At 53.8% G+C, this 21,236-nt stretch overlaps 1 protein-coding gene across 1 annotated transcript in view; it reads right to left on the bottom strand.

Moving 5' to 3' along the window:
• The window catches only part of Dnah1 (dynein axonemal heavy chain 1), a 63,245-nt gene that overhangs the window by 6,473 nt on the left and 35,536 nt on the right, over positions 1-21,236 (bottom strand). The window contains exons 38-66 of the mRNA XM_059273912.1: positions 20,908-21,085; positions 19,945-20,139; positions 19,745-19,864; positions 19,361-19,519; positions 19,160-19,267; positions 17,922-18,062; positions 17,644-17,804; positions 17,032-17,189; positions 16,298-16,471; positions 15,497-15,535; positions 12,088-12,266; positions 10,837-11,067; positions 9,561-9,757; positions 8,942-9,077; positions 7,921-8,129; positions 7,530-7,701; positions 6,726-6,917; positions 6,237-6,347; positions 5,389-5,574; positions 4,912-5,103; positions 3,884-4,051; positions 3,610-3,801; positions 3,309-3,440; positions 2,726-2,851; positions 1,716-1,835; positions 1,454-1,603; positions 1,196-1,356; positions 434-659; positions 105-300 (exon numbers count right to left, since the gene is read on the bottom strand). Coding sequence (XP_059129895.1) covers positions 105-300; positions 434-659; positions 1,196-1,356; positions 1,454-1,603; positions 1,716-1,835; positions 2,726-2,851; positions 3,309-3,440; positions 3,610-3,801; positions 3,884-4,051; positions 4,912-5,103; positions 5,389-5,574; positions 6,237-6,347; positions 6,726-6,917; positions 7,530-7,701; positions 7,921-8,129; positions 8,942-9,077; positions 9,561-9,757; positions 10,837-11,067; positions 12,088-12,266; positions 15,497-15,535; positions 16,298-16,471; positions 17,032-17,189; positions 17,644-17,804; positions 17,922-18,062; positions 19,160-19,267; positions 19,361-19,519; positions 19,745-19,864; positions 19,945-20,139; positions 20,908-21,085 — 4,709 coding nt within the window. The remainder of the gene's footprint in view (positions 1-104; positions 301-433; positions 660-1,195; positions 1,357-1,453; positions 1,604-1,715; positions 1,836-2,725; positions 2,852-3,308; positions 3,441-3,609; positions 3,802-3,883; positions 4,052-4,911; positions 5,104-5,388; positions 5,575-6,236; positions 6,348-6,725; positions 6,918-7,529; positions 7,702-7,920; positions 8,130-8,941; positions 9,078-9,560; positions 9,758-10,836; positions 11,068-12,087; positions 12,267-15,496; positions 15,536-16,297; positions 16,472-17,031; positions 17,190-17,643; positions 17,805-17,921; positions 18,063-19,159; positions 19,268-19,360; positions 19,520-19,744; positions 19,865-19,944; positions 20,140-20,907; positions 21,086-21,236) is intronic.

Raw genomic sequence — 21,236 nt, 5'->3', positions numbered from 1 at the left:
TGGACAGAGACGAGGGCTCATATGTGTGCTCCACCATAGAAATGTGCCCATAAGCGTCCCATCCACTTCCGAGTGGGCCTGTTGTGCCAGTGTGCCAGAGCTACCTGCCCTCTCTGAGTTGGCGATGCCTGAGAGGAAGATGTTGAGGAACCACTCGAGGGAGTACTGGTACATGGGGTCCACATTAGCCAGGTCTGACACACAGAAGAAGAGGATCTGGGTGCGGACAGCCACAGGGATGTATTCCATGCGTGTGAGGTCAATGTCCTTCTCTGTCTGCTCTGCAATCCTGACCTTAGCCTGGAGAGAGGGGCAAAGGCAAGGTGTTAGGTTCAGGGGGGCTGCAGAGAGCAGTAGGTGAAGGTAGATTGAAGCAGGGCTGGGGGAGGGGCAAGTGTGGGGGGGTCAGGTTGGTGGGAAGGCAGTTCCCAACCTGGATCTCGGCAGCCTTCATCTTGGAAGCCTCTAGCACCTTGATAAGTTCCATGTCATCTACAGGGTTACCCTCGGAGGAACTGAGACGGTACAGTATCTGGTCTTCAATGTCCTTTAGCTCTTGGCGCATCTTGGCATTACTGACAATCAGCTGGTTCTTGGCCTCTTCTAGATCAGGTCGTTCCTCGGCCACTACCTGGCCCAGTAGCTGGTCCTCTAGGCCACTACCGGGGTGGAAGACCACGCTTATAACACCTGGGGAACTCCAGGGGTCAGCGTTAGCCCACACTTAGCTATCAAGAGCCCAGCACCACTACCACTGTCAGCCTCAGTCTGTGGGACTGGTGCAGGGCTGCTTTCAAACCAATGGCTGTCAGTGAGACCTTGAATAGCAGGGGTCGGCCAGCTAGATCCTGAGTTCTTCTTTGGCAAAGGGGGCTATGAATGATCAAGTAAGAGAAGGCTTCAGAGTGTCTGTTTCCCACTGCTTGTAGCTACTCAAATGGAGGTTTTAGTATGTAGCAGGCCAGTGTGTGTGTATGTGTGTGTGTGTGTGTGTGTGTGTGTGTGTGTGTGTGTGTGTGTGTGTAGGGGGGAATGAGGAATACTGTTAGGTGGAAATGAAGTAAGAGGGACCAGTGGAGGGTCTGGAAAACCTTGGGATGCCAGAGTACCTGGGAGGAAGCTGATGGGGCTGCTAAGCAGGAAAGACAGACCTCTTGAGTCCTGCAGCTTAGGGATGGCCTGGGTGGAGGCTTACCTGGGTGACAATGTAAAGTTGATGAGAGTGAGTTTGGTGGAAATCTCTGGCGTATAGTGAGGGTTGGGCAGTTTGGTGGTAATGTACATCCTGAAGTCCTCATGGTAGGGGATCACTGTGTCTCCCAACTTCAGCACCGTATTCCCTTGCTGCTTGTAAGTCTGTGGTAGGCAGGATGGGCGGGCACTGTGGTTGGCGTGTGGATGGCTCCCTGCGCAGGCCTCTAGTCCTTAGCTTCCCCTTCCTCGACAGACCTACCTGCTTGAGCAGTACAGGCTCCAGTGCGGGATCCAGCTCCTCACCCACATTCTCTAGAAGGCATGGCTTGCCGAAGCGGATAGCGTTCTCCATGCTGCGCAGGAAGTCACGGTCATTCAGCTTGAACACATCCAGCCCATTGTCTTTCTCCTGCAGGGGAAGAAGGTGGGGTTATGGGAGCTTAGAGCCAGCCCAAGGCTCAGTCGCTTCCCTAGCATTGGCTGAGCCTGCCCGAGGAGGCAGCATTAGGGGATCTGCTTACCATGTTCTTGATCCACTTGTTAGCCTGACTCTGAGGGTCAATGAAGTGGGTCCAACGCTGGGAGTACTGATTGATGACCCCATTCTCCACTGACAGAGTGTCATTGGGGAGGCCAGCGATCTGTAGGCAGCAGACACCATGCTGAGTCAGGGTTCTCATGTGAGCACAGCGGGCTGGGACATTAGCTACTCTCAACTCTGTTCTGGATTTTTGTTTGCTTTGTTGTATGTTTTGGATGGGGAACTTGAGGGATACAGGTGGCAGTGTGGGTGAGGTCCTATCTCCAGGACTCTCTTCTGCTCCTCCTTTGCTGGGCCTTTCTGTCCATGTGCCCTCTACATACTTGCTTAGTGACATCACCTCCATGGTACCCCTGTCCCATTGGCCCTTTTTGCATTTGCCCATGCTTGGCCTCTCTCTTTGCCTTTTGGGCTTAGCTTAGACATGACTTCCTTCCTTCCTTCCTTCCTTCCTTCCTTCCTTCCTTCCTTCCTTCCTTCCTTTCTTTCTCTTTCTTTTTCTTTCTTTCTTTTTCTTTCTTTCTTTCTTTCTTTCTTTCTTTCTTTCTTTCTTTCTTTCTTTCTTTCTTTCTTTCTCTCTTTCTCTCTCTCTCTCTCTCTCTCTCTCTCTCTCTCTCTCTCTCTCTTTCTTTCTTTCTTTCTTTCTTTCTTTAGAAACCTCTACCATAGCCAGGTAGTGGTGGTGCACACCTTTAATTCCAGCACTCGGGATGCTGAGACAGGTGGATCTCTGTGAGTTGGAGGCTAGGCTGGTCACAGAGCGAGTTCCAGGATGGCCAGAACCAACCTCACCCCCAAACACCCTGCAGCTGCTAGCACCTGTGACACACCTGGCCTGTTCTTTCCTCTTTTTCTCTCACCACCCTCTTGCTGCACCCAGGAGGGCCGGGAGGAGGCGTCCACGAGTTGGGCTTGGGAAAAGGGAGTGGAAAGGAGGCAGGAGGCTCTGGGCCCAGCCAGAAGCACACCCTGCCATCTCCAGATAGTCACCTGCCAGGAACGGATCTTCACGGGGTTTCCCAGTGTTGCAATCAGTGTGGGCTTGGAGGTGTGCGGGACGTGGTGAACCGTGAGCTGCTTGACCCACTGGTCATAGAGTGTGGTGCGGTACTGGCCCTGGAGAGACGTAAAAGTTACGGCCACCGCACCAGACCCGCAGTGTCCTCCTCACCTCAAGCCACAACACTGCTCAGTGAAGGTGTGCAGAAGTCAAAGCTCAGATGTAGAGCTAGACGTTACAGACACTCCAGACCTGCTTGGATCCACACACCATGGACCCTTGTCTAGGAAAGCTGTCATGCCTGCAATGTCTTCCCAAAAGATGGCCGTGAGGATTAACGGGACACACAACGAGGCATTAGAGCAGTGTCTGGCGCATGTGCGAGCCATTTCAAACTCTCAAGGGGGGCTCTTCTGACTTGTGTGCACAGCTATGGACCTGCTCAGCATCTGCATGCTACGCGAGGAAGGGAAGGAGAGGCACTCCAAAGGTTGCCCTCACAGAGGTAAGGCCTCAAAGGAGGGTCTCTTTGTGGGATGAATCTGATCAGGGCTAGGGTGGGGGGCTCTTTACCGTGAAGGGGCCCAGGTAGGCCACAAAGCCAGCAGCCACCAGCACATCACCAGAGATGTTGTCAAGCATGTTCTCCAGGTTCTCCACAGTCTCCTGCCAGCGAACCTTTTCATCTGATAGTCCATTGATGAGCTGTAAAAGCAGTCTTGTGGAGTGGACTCTGGGAGGCTGGGCTGAGGCCTCCTGTCCATCAGTTGCTAAGAAGGGGATGGGGAGAGCCAACCCATAACTGTCCTACATCACCTAGTCCTTTTCTTCCTGGTGGGCCTGCCTGTGTGCTCTGTGGAAGAGGGGCATGTACCTTGTCAGCTCGGCCCAGGCGCTGCTCACACTGCTCACACTTCATCTCCAGCTCTTCCTTCTTGGCAACACACTCCCGGTACTTGGCCTGCATGGTGGCGATGCCATCTTCCACTTCACGCAGGTGCTGCTTTGCCTCTTCTAGGATCCTCTGTGTCACTTCCAGGTCATCCTGGGCTTCCCGTAAGGCTTGCTGCAGGCAGAAAGAGGGCCATGCTCGTAGCCAGTGCCTGAGTTGGGGAGCTGGCCCCCCGCTAGCTCTGAAGAGTCCTCACCCGTTTGGGCTCCACGGCCTTGGCTACAAAGTGGTACTTGTGCATGGCGCGCACCCACTGGCAGATCGATGTGCAGGCCTTGGACACCTTGGCAATGGCGGCTGGCTGGAACTCCTCGTTGTCAATGTACGGCTGGATGGCCTTGATAACTGCCTCCCCAATGTTGTCCTGGGGAGGAAATCATGGCTCTCAGGACACTGCTTCCTCACATCTCAGGTGCCGGAGAGCCTCCCACGCCCATGCTCTGTCCCGCCTTTGTTGGTGATGGGCCTGGGAACTGAGCTGTTAGCAGGCTCTCAGAGGTCAGAGCTGAGGGAATCAGAGCTCAGGCTGTGAGCCCTCCTGGGTTGGGAGCCTCTCTGAGAGAGAAGGGTGTCTCTGGGCCTGCAGATCTCTCGTTTCTCATCTAATGGAACAGGAGGAAGGCTAAGGAAGCCCTGAGGGTGTCCAGTTGCTGGGATACTGTGATGGCAGGGGGTAGCCCATGTAGGCCAGGCAACTGGCATTCAGTGGACTTCTGGACCGGACAGGGGTTCGCTGAAGGGGTTGTGGGCTCTAGGATGACCTAACCATGGCACAGGCCAAGAGAGCAGATACCCATGGACCCTGAAAATCCCAAATGGATAGATGTACAGAGGACCTAGAGACAGCCAGAGGGAGCTGAAGCTCAGGGAGGGAGATAATACAGAACAGGAGGTGAACCTCTTGACTAGGACCAGTGGGGGTGGGGATATCCAGGCCATGGAGCCTTGGAGTGACTGTGGCTGACATCCTGTAGGCATAGGAACCTGCCCTGGTCCCAGTTTCCTCACTAGACATCTGTTGGGGAAGGGGAGGCTGTCATCCCACCTGACAGCTTCTTGGGGTGGGGCTGGGGGCATGGCTCTATGTCCCATGGTCCCAGATGCCTCTATGTCCCCCAGGGGCATGTGTCACAGCACCTGCAGACACTGGTGTGACAGGTACTCCTCCAGTTCCACCCTGCTGTGCCCTACCCACTGGCTTACCCATAAGCTTTGCATAGGTACCTTGTCAAACTTGAAGAGGCTTTCAAGGAAGCGGCCTGGGTCTTGCAGCAGCCCTTTGCCTGGCTCCCAGTAGTCATCCACTTTGGAGCCTGGCTTCTCTCCAGGTACCTTCTTGGGCTTGATGCCCTTCATGATGCACACAGCTTCTATGACCAGCTTCACTCCCGGGGGTGGGCGCTGCATGGCGCGCACCTGTGGGCCATGTCGAGAGGTGTAGGTGGGGAAGGTCCTACCCATGGGCAAGGTGGGTCCCACCAACCAAGTCTTTACTGCCATAGGTCCTAGAGCCTTGGGACTTCCTGGGGGCGGCACAAGGAAAGTGGAACAAGAAGCTAGTAGCTGACCCTCATTCCGCCCTCACTTATTGGTACACAGTCACCAAAAGATGTGCAGAGGGTGGGCTTGGGGACACCATCAGGACCTAAGAGGACACCAGAAAGGGATAGGCTAGTGAGTGTGAGATGTCTGGCTGCCCACCTCTGTCACATCATTCTTGTTGAGGTTCCGAAGGCTGGCCAGGGCTGCATCCAGAGCCGGCAGTGCCTCGTCCAGATCCTTCTGAGCATCATCAGCAATAGCTTGGGCCTTGCTGGCCTTCTCATTGGCCTTAATCTCCTCTGCCTGCACTGATTTCCGGGTCTCCTCAGCTATGGCCGTGTCCACCTGGGGATGGGAGACAGTTAGTGGCCAGTGGCAAGGATAGGAACATCATCCTCCCCTTTCTGAGGGCTGAGATGTCCGCCTTTTCCCTCTTAGTTGCAATAGGTGGTAGAGACCTGGGAAGGTCAGGAGTTCCTTCCATATTACAGAACAGTGCTTAGGAGTTTCTAGGTTTGGGCGTTCCAGCCCTGTAGGCCCACACGGCCATCCGTACATGATGCAAAGATGCACACCCCCATTTCTTCAGAGAACATTTTGTAATACCCTGACTCTATAGAGCAGGACACTTGGATGCTGGCAGAAAAGCTGTCGTGCTAATAATGGTGGTGTGTGCTGGGAGGATTGGGCCCTTAACTGTAAACCCTGATTCTGTGCAGAATCTGCCTGTGGGGGTCCTTCCACTCAGTCTGAGTTGTGATCATCAGCATCGCCTGGCCTGTTTGGATTCATCTGCCTTGCTCTCTGTAGGACCGCTGCCTGGGGAGTGCCTGGCTTAAAGTATTAACAGTTCTGCCTAAGTATCTGTCAAGTAAGTGGACAACTGTGAACGAGGAAAACTAAGTACACCAAGGCTGAAGGACTTGTGAAGGCCAGGGGCTAGCTATTTGATGTTTTGAGATGTTTAGATCCTCAGACGGGATCAGGGAGGAGGTGGGCACCCCAACCTTGATCTGCTCCATAGTGAGCATGGTGTCCTTGGCAGCCTCTTCCAGCAGGGGGCGCATAATCTCCAGCTCCTCCTGCATCTTGGCCACATCCTCAGAGGTACGCAACAGCTGAGTTAGGGGAGGGGGGGGGAAGAGGGGGAGTGGGGGGAGCAAACAAAACAAAACCACAGGTCTTACAGGGCCCAGAGAGAGGCCAAGTCTGTAGGGTTCTGAGGAGTTGGCCCTGCTGGATTGCCGCCGTCATTCATGGCCCCCAGGTTGCTTGGTGATCACTGGAGGAGGATGCCTCACTCCCTGAGAAGCTATTTTTGCCCTTTCCCTTCATTGTTAATTTCTATTCTTTCACTGAGAAGGAAGTCACCCTTTGCGGCACTTTGGGCTCTAGTCTGAAATGCTGGGTCCCCTTGGCATCAAAGACTGCTGCGACCCGGCAGCTGGAACCACTGGGAGCTAGCCATGATCTTGAAAGGCCTTTCTCAGGCCTACCTTGTCAAGGCCACTCTTCATGCGGTTTTTGGCAGTCTTCAGTTCCATTTTCTTCTGCGCAATGAGGATAGAGAAAATATTGAGCAGCTCCAGATAGCTCTTGGGAGTCACATAGTTGTGGCGGGCCAGCTCTGCCAGGTACTCGATACATTTGGTGGCCACAGACTGGTGGATATATACGCAGACCTGAATCTGTGGAAGGAGAGACCGTGGGTGTTTGCGGCACTTCCGCAAGGACCAGGTGCCAGGAACCCACAAAGGCGCTGTGTCTTGGTCCTGAGGAGAGGGCTGTAGCAGAACTTCTACACCTCATATTTACTGTTTCCTAAGATCCTCGCAACCTCCCGGTCGAGGTAATCCTTTCTGCAGATGAAAAGCCCAAGAACAGAGCTGGCCTTGGACGTGGGCCCAGGTGTCTTCCAGCTGTGGCCCAGAGCCCTTGCCGCAGCCCCCCAGCTGCCTCTCTCTGAAAGCCCTAAGACTCTGAAGGTGTCCCTTGAGGCTGGGCCTGCGACAGGGAAATGCTGGGTTCGTCTTAGTTCTCTGAGACCGAAGCAGACAACTCTGGCTTAGCCTGTCTGTGGTCTCTAAAGAGGGGTCAGGGGGCTCTTGGAAGAAAGAGGAATGCTAGCCATTTGTAGAACACTAGGTCACCATATGATTTGCGGCCTCATTTCACAGATGGGAAAAATGAGGCATGGACAGGTAATGCCATCTCACCAAAGTTTTGCCTCAGTGACCTTAAGCCTCTACCTAAAGTGAGACATTCCTCCCCAAGAGACTGCTTCTCACCAAGATACCTACCAGCCCTTGAATTACTTCCTGGGAAGATTCCAGTTCTGGGATCTCGTTCAGGAACATGGTGGCCACGGATTGCAGGGCCTCTGCCGGCCACTCATTAAACCAGTCAATGGTACAGCAGTTGACAAGGGAGGGGAACTGCCTCAGGCGAGCTCGGAAGATCTCTCCAATGGGACTGAGGGAGAAGGATCCACGTAAGACCTATGGACACTGACGTACGTATGTACGTGCTCAGGACTCAGAGCCTGTCTATAGCCCCATGCCATAGCTGACAAACCAGCCTAGAAGTTTGGTCTAAATGGCATAGTGGCCAGGCCTGGGGCCACCTTTCATTTCAGAAGTACCGTCCATGACCCCCGAGGCCCCAGTGTGGCCTGGTGATAACTGTGTGTACCTCATGCACAGCACCATGTGGATGTTGTTGCGCACACGTCCAGTATAGGCAGCCATGAGGTTGGCTTTGGTTGGCTGCAGGCCCTGTTCCTGTATGTAGGGCCTCATGGTGTTGACAATCTGATCTTGCTCATCCGCACTGTAGAGGTTGGGGATGTCACCTGAGTTCAGGACGTTGTTAATATCCTCTAGGAAAGACTCATTTTTGATCTGGAGAAGGACAAGGGGTAGGAGCTAAGCCTTTACAGAAGACCCTGTGTATCACATTCCATGAACAGTCTTCCTGGACCTTTGTAACAGCCCCATATATAGACCTAGGCTGACGTCACTCAAGTGGTCACATAAGTCCTGGACTTGTACTCAGATCTTCCCCATTGTGGAAACTCTGAATATAACCTATGGGCTGTGGCAGGCCCCCGGGTCCTGGGTGGTGTCGTGGCATCTTTCTTCCTGATCCCCTTCCAGCTTTCCTCTAGGCCTTATTTTACCCACAGGAAGAAACCATGGCAACTGACAGAGGCATCCAGCCTGTGTTAGAAGGAAACCTCACTTCCTTGACTGTATGAAGGGGTTGGACAGGTCTAGGAGGGGAGGGACTTGTCTGGAGTTGGGGCAATATCTTGGAGCCTCGGTCTCCCGACACAACCTATACTGCCAGCCAGGTTGAAGTGCTGCACTGTTTGTCTTGTGAGCTCTCTACTCAGAGACCTGGAAAGAGGCATTATGTCTCCAAAACTGGAGCTATGGGTCCCCTGTACCTCAGGAACCAACGTGTGGTCCTTAAGGTAGGAAGCCATTGGCCTGTGAGTGGTGTGCTATAGTACCAAGGTGCTTCTTTATGCTCCCCTGAGCCCCGAGACACTGGGTTTGCTTCCTCTCTTGACCAATCCAATCGTAATCCCACCTGGTGCGGATGTATAGGGAGTTGAGCATATAGGACTGACCACTTACGGGACCCCACTTGGGGACACTCGGTTCAGCCCGCCCCGAACCCTGCCTGCCCACTGCTGTGGCGGTTGCACCTGGGTGTCTGAGAACAGGAAGGTGATGGGTAGGTTCTGCAGGCCAGCCTTGAGCAGGACCTTCTTGACATCTTCACGCCACTCGGACATGCCGTAGTTCTTAGACAGCTCAATTTGGAAGCACTCATACTCAGCCCTGGAGGCAGGAGTTTGGGTCAAGGTGGGCCAGAGGCCTGAGGCCAGGCACTGATGGATGATGGGTTCTCATACCCCAGCTAGACACCTGGTTACTTGCTCCAATCCAGGATGGACTTACAGGTTCTCTAAGGTCCTGCACCCATTCTCTTATTTCCTGACCTTTGCCTACTGTTCCTATAGCCTAGAATCCTGTCCCTTCCGTCCCCAACCCTCCATGCTCTGATTCTGATAGCAGGCCCATGGATACCTCCCCTAGGCATCCTTCTGGGATGCTTGCCTCCAACCTCCCTCCCATAGCAGCAAAGGGTACTGTTTCTGCCTCTTCTTGGGGTCTAGGCTCCATTTGCAGTTCTTCCAGAAGCTCACGTGCTGAGTAGGTTTATGTTGGGGGCTACACCATTGATTCTACCATGGTGGAAACGCATCTATCTGTTCTAGCCAGTCTGCCGCATGCCACCCACTGCCCATCATGATCCCTTACATGTGGGAGGCAAGCCGAGTGAGGGAGCTACGGCCACTGCCACCCACACCCAACAGGAGTGCATTGCCCAGTGCCTGGCGCAGAGTCCGGCTGATGCGGCAGATGTGACTCATGGCGTCCACGAAGAGGACCAGCTTCAGCTTGGCTGTGTTGATCTGGTTGTAGTCCTCCATGTACTCCTCAATCACCTGCATCATCTGGGAACAAGGAGGTGGTGGGGATTGGCAGGCTCTCCTCCATGGGAGGACCCCCCATCCCCTGACTCCTCTCTGTTCAGACCCAGAAATGGGAGTGATTGAGCACTCGGTAACTCGGCCAGTGGCAGATTTTCTCCTGTGGGCTAGAACTCAATCTTGTGCCTTGCATATCTTCAGGTGCTGACAAGCTGGCTCAGGTTGCCACTTGACGTGCTGAAAGAACCCTATGCCGATGCCAAGTCTCTGTGCTCTCGCCCTCATTGCGGACATACTAGGATACATTGTCTCAATGTGCTTCATGAGGAATCTGTAACTCCCTCTATTCATAAAGTCCCCAACAAATGCTTTGGGCCCATCACCTAGTGCTGCCTTCTTTGGATTCTAGTCAGTTCTGCCTCGGAAGTGTTTGGGGAGGCCCCTGTAGGAATCCCCCGCCACTGTTTTTTGTCAGCTCTAGCTGTAGATAGGTTTGAGGGTTGGAATATTGGAGTGATGAGTGCCAGGCCCTCTTTGACACAGAGCTGACCCTTCCCACGGCTAGTTCTGTTCTTTCTGTACATGAAAGGAATGTTGGCTTCCAGAAGTCAGGTCTGCCTGGCCTATGAGCACACCAGTCTGAAGCAACCCTGGGGGACCACCTGGGAAGCAGGAGAGGATGCGTATAGGGAAAACTCCCAGGCATTCCACTGCAGCCTCACAGCTTGGAGGCCGCTGATGAAAACCTCGACCCTGTCTCCCAAGGTCCTAACTGGGTTGTGGCACCCAAACCCTCTGCCCCTCTGTGAGTGAGAACGGTAGCATCTCAAATGGGCATGGTATGTCACAAGTTGGCAGATTTGTTCCAGATGAACTCCAGGCTTGTTCTTACAGATAGGCTCACTAGCTAAACCCATAGGAAAGGGGGAAATGGGGACTCAGAGGAGCCAAAAGCTTATTTGACTGTCTAGTCTAATACAGTGATTCATTAATGGTGATAGGAGAGGGCCTGGGGTCTTTCACTCATCCTGTGCAGACTTTTGGACTCTCTAGGCACTACACTTGGGGGCCCCTGGACCTACCAGAGTAGAGCATCAACCCACCTTATTCTCACTGGTAATGAGCTCATAGGACTTCACATCTGAGCCTGGAGACATGAAGTCCCCGTAAAGAATGGGCTGGAAGGGGCAGACTTTGATGAAGGCCACCCCCAGTTCCTCCATCTGGGTCTCGAGGAGCTGGTCAAACCAGGTGCGGTCTTCATCATTCACCAGTCGGTCACGGAACACACGGCAGTTCTCGTGGTACCACAGCCGCAGCAGCTGCACCTTGTCCTGTGAGTGCCCAGGGTCAGGGCCGGCCTCGGTCCCGGGCCCTCAGCCATCATTTGACGTCCCCGGGGGAGAGATAGAGGGCAGGAACATGCTTCCTGGGACTAGTCTCCTTCCTGTGACTCAAAGCCAGAGCCACATGCATAAGCTGTTGGGAGATGGGCCTGTGGCGAACTGGAGACCAAGCCAACTGCGGAATACTGCTTGGGCCTCCTATTCCTAGCCCCCGGTGCCCACTCGGCACCCAGCACTAGTACCTGTCATGGGTATCCTAAAGACCCCACTTCCCTTTATTTAAACCTCCAAACTCCAAGCCTGGGAAAGATACCTCATTCTATTGCTACCTTCCCAACACCCCACATCTAACTGCTCGGTAAACCCTACCAATCTCCCTCTCTGTGTTTGGATCCACTGCCTACTGTTCCAGCTTCCACGCCCTTCCCTCAGGGTAACTGGGCACACGAAGGAAGTTCTGGACTTTTCTCTTAACGCATGGACTATGGGCTTGGCCAAAGCCAGAACCAACTTTTGTCTTATTCACCCCACCTTCCCAGGGCTAGCCCACTTCGGCTCTTTAGCCAGTGGCTCCCCGTGGCTCCCCATTGGAGCTCTATGCTGGACCCACAGCCCTGTACTCTCTGGCTCCTGTGCATCCCATTGCCCGCGCCTCACACCTGCACATGTTTAGCTCTCAAAGGCACCTTGCTCACCTCCACCCAAGTCTTCTCACACATAAGGCCTCTACTAGAAACTATCCTGCCTCCTTGCCTTCTCCTGGCTTGTTCTTCGTATGGCCTCACCATGGTCACAGTTTTGGACATGAGTCTGACTAACAAGAGAGGCTTAGCTGCACTAAGTATGGTCTGGCTCTGCCGGGCCTGACCCTTTTATTTTCCAGTTTCCTCAGGGCCTAGCTAGACCAGGGCTGGGGACTATTTAGGCGGAAAGGCCTAAAGTTGGGAGAGGTCTGGAGAGGATGGCAAGGGCGATTTGGGCATGGGGCAGGGGCCTGGCAATCCTCACCTCAACCTTGGATGGCTCGGCCATGAGCATGCCCTGGAAGACTTTGGAGAGGTCCCTCAGATTGAAGGTGTAGTGGGACTTGGCTGGAGTGGGCAGCAGCTGGGAGGTTATGGTAGCGTATATCCTGATGGTAGCTTCCACGAGAGGTTCCGTCAAATGGACGATGTTGGGGGCCCCAGCTGTGGGGACAGGAGAGTGGGCCGGGTCACACAGACAAGAGTGCCCCAGTGCAGGTTCTGCAGGTCCTAACCGGGCTCCCGCGATTCCCCAGCACCCGTTCCCTAGCCTTAGGCTTGGATGCTCCTTATGCTTCGACCCTTTCTTAGACGTTTGCAAAGCCTTCCTGACGTCCCTACCTTAGACTGAAGATCTCTTGTTCTGTGTGCCCCAGATTTACACGCACATTCCTGACAACCGGCCGCGCATAGGGCACTGAGGTGTAGTCACAGAATCGTGGGTATTAGTGGGCTCAGTACTGACCCTTCCTGCCTTGCCTTAATGAGTCTATGAATGACCTGAACATGGCAGTGCTGAGTGGCGTATGGGCAAGGGTCACTCAGTCTACACAGGCTTCAGGAGTGCTTGATGGTGGGGAGAGGGTGACCTGGATCTCAGGCCCGACACTGGGGCCTCACCACCCTCTGTGGAGTTGCAGAAGTTCCATCACTACCATACCCATGTGCTTGTTCTATGAAAAATACCCGTCTCCACCTGGAACTAAACTCTGAGAGTGCAAACCTGGGGTGCAGGAAGAACTCGGAAATGGCAGAAGAAAAGGGTCAGGAGAACAAACGTATTCTAGTGGAACACAGAGGTGGATCCAGACAGACATCGCTCACCCTTAACGAGCTTTGTCTCAGAAATGGATTGACAGAGACAGCATCCAGGTGAAAAATGCTACACGGAGACTTGAAGCAAAAGCAAGGCTTGGGGAAGCTCAGTGTTAGGTTTTGAAGTGATTACAGAGATGCTGTGGGGTATCTCTCTGAGAAGGGAGACAGTCGAGCTGAGACCAAGAAGAGAGATTGCAAGCATGTACACTGCTGCAGAAAAGGTGTCCTGGGCAGAGGGGCCAGCAAGAACGCCACCCTGGAGACAGGAAGTAAAGGACCAATGGGCAGAGGGGCCAGCAAGAACACCACCCTGGAGACAGGAAGGACCAATGGGCAGAGGGGCCAGCAAGAACACCACCCTGGAGACAGGAAGTAAAGGACCAATGGGCAGAGGGGCAGCAAGAACACCACCCTGGAGACAGGAAGTAAAGGACCAATGGGCAGAGGGGCAGCAAGAACACCACCCTGGAGATGGGAAGTAAAGGACCAATGGGCAGAGGCCGAGTGGGAGACGGATGAGGGATGCAAAGCATGGGCAGTGTTTCCTGGCACTGTTGTGACTTGGACTATTGCTTGGCCAAGACAGTTGAGAAGGAGGAGGAGGAGGAGGAGGAGGAGGAGGAGGAGGAGGAGGAGGAGGAGGAGGAGAAGGAGGAGAAGGAGAAGGAGGAGAAGGAGAAGGAGGAGAAGGAGAAGAAATCCTTTTACTTTTGGATTTGTATATTTTTGAGACAGGAACTTGCTCAGGCTAGTCTTAAACTGGTGGGCTGAAGTGATCCTTCTACCTTAGCCTCCTAAGTAGCTGGGACTACAGGCAGGCACCAGCACACACATCTTACATCAATTTTTTTTCTTTTTCTTTTTTTGAGACAGGGTTTCTCTGTGTAACAGCCCTGGCCATCCTGGAACTCACTCTGTAGCCCAGGCTGGCCTCAGACTCACAGAGATTCACCTGCCTCTGCCTCCTAAATGTTGAGATCAAAAGCATGCACCCCCACTGCCTGGCTTGATCTAATGTTTTAACAGGTCCCTCTAGCTGCAAAAGGAGGATGGATCATTGGTAAGTGAACGCAGAGTGAGTAGACCAGGGAAGGGGCTGTCCCAGTGATTGGGTGAATGAGGACAGGGTGGTGAGTTGATTCAGGACAGACTCTGCAGGGACAGCCAAGAGATTTTCTGACAGTTGTCATGTGGTTTGAGAGGAAGAGGATGACGGGGAAATTCTTGTCAGGAGCATCCAGAAGGATGGAGCTGTCACCACCAAAGGTGGAGGGACTGAGAAGGGGACTGACGGGGTATCTGGGAGTTTGGATTTGGACAGGTTCAGTCTGAGATACACAGTTGACATCTGAGAAATGTGGAATTAGATGTTTAGGGGAGAAATCTGAGCTGAGGGTGTGAACTTGGATGCTGATGACATAACGATGACTTTACTTTTGAGCCAGGATGAGACTGTCTGAGGACAGCATGTTTAAGAGGGAAAAGTGGTTGGAGGTCAAAGTCTAGTTAGTCCAAGATGGGGTGCCTAGTTTGTGTTTGAAGTGCTTCCCTGCAAAAGCTTGTGGTTTGAAAGCTTGGGTCTCCGGCTGGTAGATCCAATCATTTGGAGATGATTGGATCATGAGCACACTCACCTCATCAATAGGCTAATTAATTGATGAATGCTTACTGAATGGGGTTCATAATGAATATGTGAAGGAAGCAGGTTGGGCTGGAGGAAGAAGATTGTTTGGGCAGCATCTTTGAAGAGTATACATTGGTGCTCAGCTGGCTTTTAGGAACCTGTTCCCCGTGCTGGATTACCTTGCCCAGCCTTTATGGAGGGGGAGGGTCTCGGTCCTACGTCAACTAGATGTTCAAGACCATGGGAGGCTGCCCCTTTCTGAATGGAGATGGAGGAGGAATGGGTGGATGGGAAGAGGGGGTTAGGAAGGAATTGGGGGGAACAGGAGGGGAGGAGGAGGGGGAACTGTGGTCGGTATGTAAAACAAAAAAATATTAATTAAAAAAAAAAGAGGCTGGGCAGTGGTGGCGCACGCCTTTAATCCCAGCACTCGGGAGGCAGAGGCAGGCGGATCTCTGTGAGTTCGAGGCCAGCCTGGGCTACAGAGTGAGTTCCAGGAGAGGCGCAAAGCTACACAGAGAAACCCTGTCTCGAAAAACCAAAAAAAAAAAAAAAAAAAAAAAAGAGAGGGGGAGGGTGCCTGCCTCCTAACCACAAGTCACCTGCTTTCCTGCTCATGCCTGCCCCTTGGAGAAGCTGGCTTTATTGTTACTGTGGTTCTTTTGGACAGCAGAGTTCATTGGATTCCTTCCTTTATCCACTCATTGTTCATTTCCTGCTACCAGTGTGACACTAACCGAGGCCTGATCGATGGAATGGCTAAGAGTGGTTCAGGAGCCTGAAGAGCAGCCAGGGCCAGGGCTGACTTGGGCTCTGGCTCCATGTGAGCCCAAGGAGGGCCCACCATGGTCCTTGACCCTAGTGTTAACATACCAGCTAAAGCCAGAGTCCGGGGTTGCCCCCAGATGATCCCCTTTCCCCCAAGGTCTTCCCAGGCCCAGGCCACACTTACGCACTGGCTCTCGGTAACTCTTCTCTCCAAGGAGTCCATCTGCAGGGTGGAGGGGCGGACACAAGGTTCAGAGTTAGGCGGTCCCTGGCGGGCCACCTTGGCCAGCTGCATCCTGCTGGGAGCTCCTCACATAGCTGCCTCCCACCCTTTCTCAGAGCAGTGTGCCCCTTGCCCCAGTGGTATGTGAAGGAGAGCCCTGGTCCATAGCTCTGGCAGGGTGGCCCATGCCCGATGGAAGGCTTGACTTCCAGCACTCTCTGCCCAGCATGGTGCCAGGTGGAACTCCATGGTGGGGTGTGCCGGGTGGGAGGCGGGCTGCTGGAGAAACAGCATCCTGGGTGGACTTTCTCCAAGCCCCAGGATGGAGCAGGGCTACTTTGTCCCTTTGGTCTTCCTGTGTTTTCCTGTTCTACAAAAGTTACAGTCATTCTGTGTGAGCTTCTGGGCAAACACTAGCACGTCTTGATGTGAGTGAATACATGCACGGAGGTACGTGTCTGTCACGTGTGCAGTATGCAGAATTGCTGCACGGCTTTATCTTAGGTGCTAGGTGCCATACCCTAACTCTCAAGACGTGGAGGGTAGGTATTAATATTAGCACCATTGCTAAGGAAACGGAGGTTCGCAGAGGCTCAGGAACTTGCCAGCTGTAACGGCCGAGTAAAGGGGTACGGCTTGGGTTGCAGTCAGCAGCTCAGGGCCTTCCTCCTGCCCAGTGCTGTCCAGCTGTCTGGTGTGACAACCAGCTTGGGGCTCTTCTGCCTTTGTCCATGGCCTCTCCTGCCCCGACCCTGTACTCACCCATCCAACATCCCAGGATTGTAGAGAAGATGCGTTTCTTGCTGACTTCATCCATCTCAATGAAAGACAGGTAGTTGAAGTGGCGTGTCAGCCTTGGAGTGATAGCGTTCCTGCCTCCCCCTGGGGGACCCATGGCACAGACAAAGTTGATGTCCACCAGGTTCTTGAAGGCTCCTGAGTGGGAGTAGGAAGTCAGTCAGGGGGTCTACTCAGAATGACATGACTTCTGTGGGCCCCTTGCCCATGATTACAATGTCCGTTAAAACTGGAATTTATGGTGTTGGGGAGATGGCTCAGAGGATTTGCATGCCCAGTACCCACATAAAAGCCAGGGTGTCTGTGATCCTAGTGACTCAGGAGGTAGAGACAGGGGTAGACTGGCTAGCTAGGCATGCTGAGTCAGGAAGTTCTGGGTTCAGTGAGAGACCCTGCCTCAGTTAAGTCGACGGTGATCCACATGCTCAACGTGACCCCTCCCCCCAAATACATGTGCCCACACTCGTGCAAACACACGTACATATATGCATCCAAAAATGTAATTTACAACAGTACCGGTACAGAGAGAAAGTGTTAACAGGCACTGAAACTTTTCTTTGACCTGAGTTCACTCCCTCCAGTTTTAAGAGGAATCAAACTGTTTTTGTGGACCCCTAAAATGGTCTTTGCCCTGCGCCCCCTGTGCTCGTCACCCAGCACGTGCGGCCCACTCCCCGCCACCCCAGCACAGCACGCACCGATGATCTTCCGGTCGTACCAGCCACCGTGGTCCATCCACTGGCGCAACAGCTCTATAGGCGGCTGGGCCCCGTACGTCTCCAGGGCTGGCATGTTCAGGTCATCAATGAAGAAGATGAAGTTGCGCCCTAGGGGCGGCCCGAACACGCCCTTTCGCCTGCGGGAGGGACTGTGTTAGCCCAGCACCCACGGGCACCAGGTCCTCTGAGAATCTAAGGGTCAGCTGAACGGGACCTCGCGAAATTTTAGCCTTCTCTAAGTGGCCAAACCTCACGACCAGCCCTCTGTCTTGGGACATCTGGGACGAGCTGACCTGTATCTGAGGTATTTAAGAAGAGTCCTACTTTCCAGAAAGGTGGACAATAGCCATCTCTAAGGCAGCCCACAGCCCTGCCGTAGTGGCCGGTAAAAGCCCCGCAGAAAGACTAGGAGGATCCTGAAAGAGGCAAGGAGAGCTCTGAAAGGCAACCTAGGTCCCCTAGTGGGCTTTCTGGCTTCTGCTGTGTCATTTCAGGCAAAGCCAGGATCATAATTTGGTGGGGCGTGGTGAGACAGCTGGGTCAGTGAGGTTGGGGACGCTGTGGCTGAGGAAGGAGCCAAAGGCGTCCTGCCTCTTGTCCAGCTTGCTGTCAATGAGGTCCTGGGTCTGGTTGGCTGAAGTGCGGGCTGAGAAGGTGAGGAAGTGGCTGATATATTCCAGCGGCAGGTTCCTGAGAAGTTTGTTGGAGACGGTGAGCGTCTTCCCTGTGCCTGTCGGCCCAATGCACAGCACCTGGGAGAGTGGCAATCAGGAAGGTGGGGCACATTCGGGGCTAAGGCAGAGGGAGCTACCAACATGTCCTAACCCGAGCCTTGGGTGGGCAGGGACAGGCATGATGAGGGCACTCACAGGCTTGTTATTGGTGATCAGCATGCCCAGCAGGTAGGACATCTGCATGGTGTCCATGGTGGGCACAATGATGTTGCAGTAGTTGGTGTCTGGCATCATGGTGAAGGGAGTCGAGGAGTCCATCCACTTTACCCAGGCGACCTGGAACCACATCTGGGTCAGGGTGGGTCTGAAATCCCTTCCCATTCCTCTCCTGGCCGTGGCCCCATGGCTAAGCACAGCCCAAGGATGAGGTACTGTTCTGCTGGGTCTCGGCAAGGATATGTTGGGGAAGGGCTACTTCTGACAGAGGCAGGAACTCCTGTGGTCTGCTCTTTGCATGGGATGGAAGGCACCCAACACAAACCACCAAGAGTGGGGGTTCTCTGAACACAGCTGAGCAGGTGGGGGCTCCCTGACTGCAGCTGCTGAGTGCTGGCATTCCTACACACAGTCAGTCCCTAGGTCTTGGTAAGAAGATGCTCTGGGAATTGAATAACCCAGGAAGGCAAAGGTGCTCACTGTTTATTTTTAGGCTGATCAAGGAGTGGGGACACCAGAGCCCAGGGCACCGACAGCTGAATGTGGAGAGGCCACCTCACGCTGTCTCCTCGATGTCCCTGCCCCACGAGTTCCCTTACCCAGGGCCCTTGTGAAACTTTTTGATGAAGGGCTCACTTTGGCCAAACCAACATGTCCCATGGTGGCAGTTCTGACTCTTAGACCCAAATGTACCCTGAAGTTCCACAGCAAGACTCTACATAGTGACTTCCTGTCACCTCCTCTGGGGCCCAGGGGGCCTGGCCCTGGAATAACTGTGGACCCAGAAGCTCTATTGGCTGACAGTTAAGATGGGCACACAAAGCAGGATACCAGGCATGCTCCTGGGCCCTTAGGGAGCTTGGTTCCAGGGAACATGGGGGACTGCTAACTAGAAAAGAGGGCCAGTCTTTGGACTCATCATCAACGCAGAAGAAACATGTGTCTGGGAAGTGGGCACTCTGAAGCCTCCAAACTCCACGCCCAAGGTCAGCTCTACCACTGACTAGCTGATGATGACTGTTTCGTGGTTCAATTCCCATGTCTATACAATGAACACAACAGTAAACAGCTGGTAGACTGTAAAGCCCCGGGTGGTGACAGAAACAGCCAATCGTCTCAGACCTGGTGGCTATCAATGTGGCCTTCTCTAAGTGGCCATTATTCATCGAGGGGGTGGGGCTCTACCCTCCTTCATTCCTGGGCAAGCCCATGGCCACCTGTTTGCCCTCCTCCTCTTCATCCTCCTCATCCTCAGTGCTGCTGATCCCAGCATCATCCAGTCTGTAATCGAACACCAGCCCGTCTTCTGGGAATTGTAGTTTCACCTGTCAGGACCCGGGGAAGCAGCCTCGTGAGCCCCGGGGTGCGGCCGGCCTGTCATTGGCCTGGAGGCCTGGCCCGGTCCGACCGCTTCTCACCTGTTCTAACATCATCTTCATCCTCAGCCACTGGCTGAAGTGGAGGCGGCTGCTGTAGTCCCCTGTGGCGCCTACACTCCAGACCAGAGAGAAGATGAACCAGGGTTCTATCAGCTCTGGGATATGACTCAGCTTTTCGGAGGGTATCTTTTTGATGCCCTGGGGACAAAGGGAACAGTGTTAGGCTATGTCGGGGGGCAGTAGTGGGCATATCATGTAGTTTGTTTCCCTACAACGCATTGGATGGGGTGGGCTCATGATCTGTGGGGAGTCAATCCAGTTCTTCTAGGAAGCTGGAGGTGGAATTCATAGGCTCTCTGCGGCCAAGCTGGGAGGACAGAGGGCAGGGGGACCAGGCCTGCAGCCCTACAGTTTGGGCTGTACCTCTCTGGGGAGGAAAGGTTGGAAGAAACACTCGAGGAGCTTCAGGAGACTCATGGTCAGGTTGCTGTTGGTGGAGGCAATCACTTCCTTCACTGTGGATCGAATGAAGGAGATGGAACTCTGTTGGGAAGAAGCACCAGGCTTTCATGGCTGGCGGTGACGATACCCTACGACCCCTTGGGCTGGGTAGCCTCACCTACCTCCAGGAACTTGACGAAGAGGTTATGGAAATGTTCCTCATGGGACTTTATTATGGAAGGGAGACGTTTTAGCCAGCACTCAACGAATGGCATGAGCCCTAGGATGCTGGGCTCCAGGTACACCATTCCACAACGGGATACTGTGGCTGGTGAGGCCACTGCCAGGTCCTGCACTTCGAACATCATGGTCATTGCCTGGTGCCAAGATACAACATGTAAGTGGGCCAGCTACCCACCCCCAAGTGGGTAGCTATCTGCCCATCCTGCCAGGAGGCTCTGTGGGCAGTTGTAGGGTGGATCAGGGCTGGGGCTGAGGTTCAGTGATGCCTGGATCATCATCTGATAACGTGGCCATCCACAGAGCCCTGAGGGAGAGCCAAAGTTGGGGAGTCCTGGACTTTCTGGCCAGTGTGGAGTTCCTAGAGGCCTGAGAAACCTGATAGGACACATGTGCGCTGCTTCAGAGCTCCAGCCACACACACGGGCCCACATGAATTGCCACATGTTCTCAGGAGTCTAGTGAAGTATGCACTCTGAAATGCTCTCACACCCAGGCCATAACTGGCTTTCTCAAGAGCTGAGCTACACAGAACAAGCAGGTCCCTGTGGCCAGGTTTGTGCCACTGAGTCCCCAGCCCCTTAACACATTGCTAGATCTGGGTTAATACATAGAGCAAGAATGGGCAGACATGGCCCAAAGTGGAGTGGACCTGGGAGGCGTGAGGCAGCATAACATCTAGGGAACAGTAGGGCAGCTGTCACGGCCCTAGGCTTGGAACACCATAGGAAGAGGGGTCTTCTGAAAGGTAGCCGCATAGGACATGGCTTAGAGGAGGGTGGCTGGGGGCTGGGACAACCATCCTGTCTTCCAGGCTCCTCAGTGAAGTAGGGGTAGAGTGGCATGAGGCCTGGCCACCATGGTGTAGCTGCGGAAGAGCCGGGGTGGGTAGGCATGCAGCACACCTCTGTGAGTTTGATGATCTCCCCGGAGCTGAGGCACAACTTTTTGTTATCGTCCAGCACTGTGTTCATGTTCTCTATCCAGACAGCATCCACTGGCCCGTCAAACATGTACCATTTCCTGTTGGTGTCAGCGGCAATGGCCCCGGCCCGGATGAGGGAGGAGAAAATCCCATCTGTCCTGTAACCACCAGGGAGGAAAGAGCTGTAGGTGCCAGGAACACAGGGTGTAGGCACAAATGTCTCCCACGGAAACCTCGTTACCCAGCTGGCTCCTATCTTTGATTAGCATATATTAATTATGTTTAATAACAGGTTTCATTACATTGTCT

This window comes from Peromyscus eremicus, chromosome 9, assembly GCF_949786415.1.
Source record: "Peromyscus eremicus chromosome 9, PerEre_H2_v1, whole genome shotgun sequence".
Lineage (NCBI taxonomy): Eukaryota > Metazoa > Chordata > Mammalia > Rodentia > Cricetidae > Peromyscus > Peromyscus eremicus.
The sequence above is the reverse complement of the archived record's forward strand: the minus strand, read 5'-3'. Positions and strand labels throughout refer to the sequence as shown.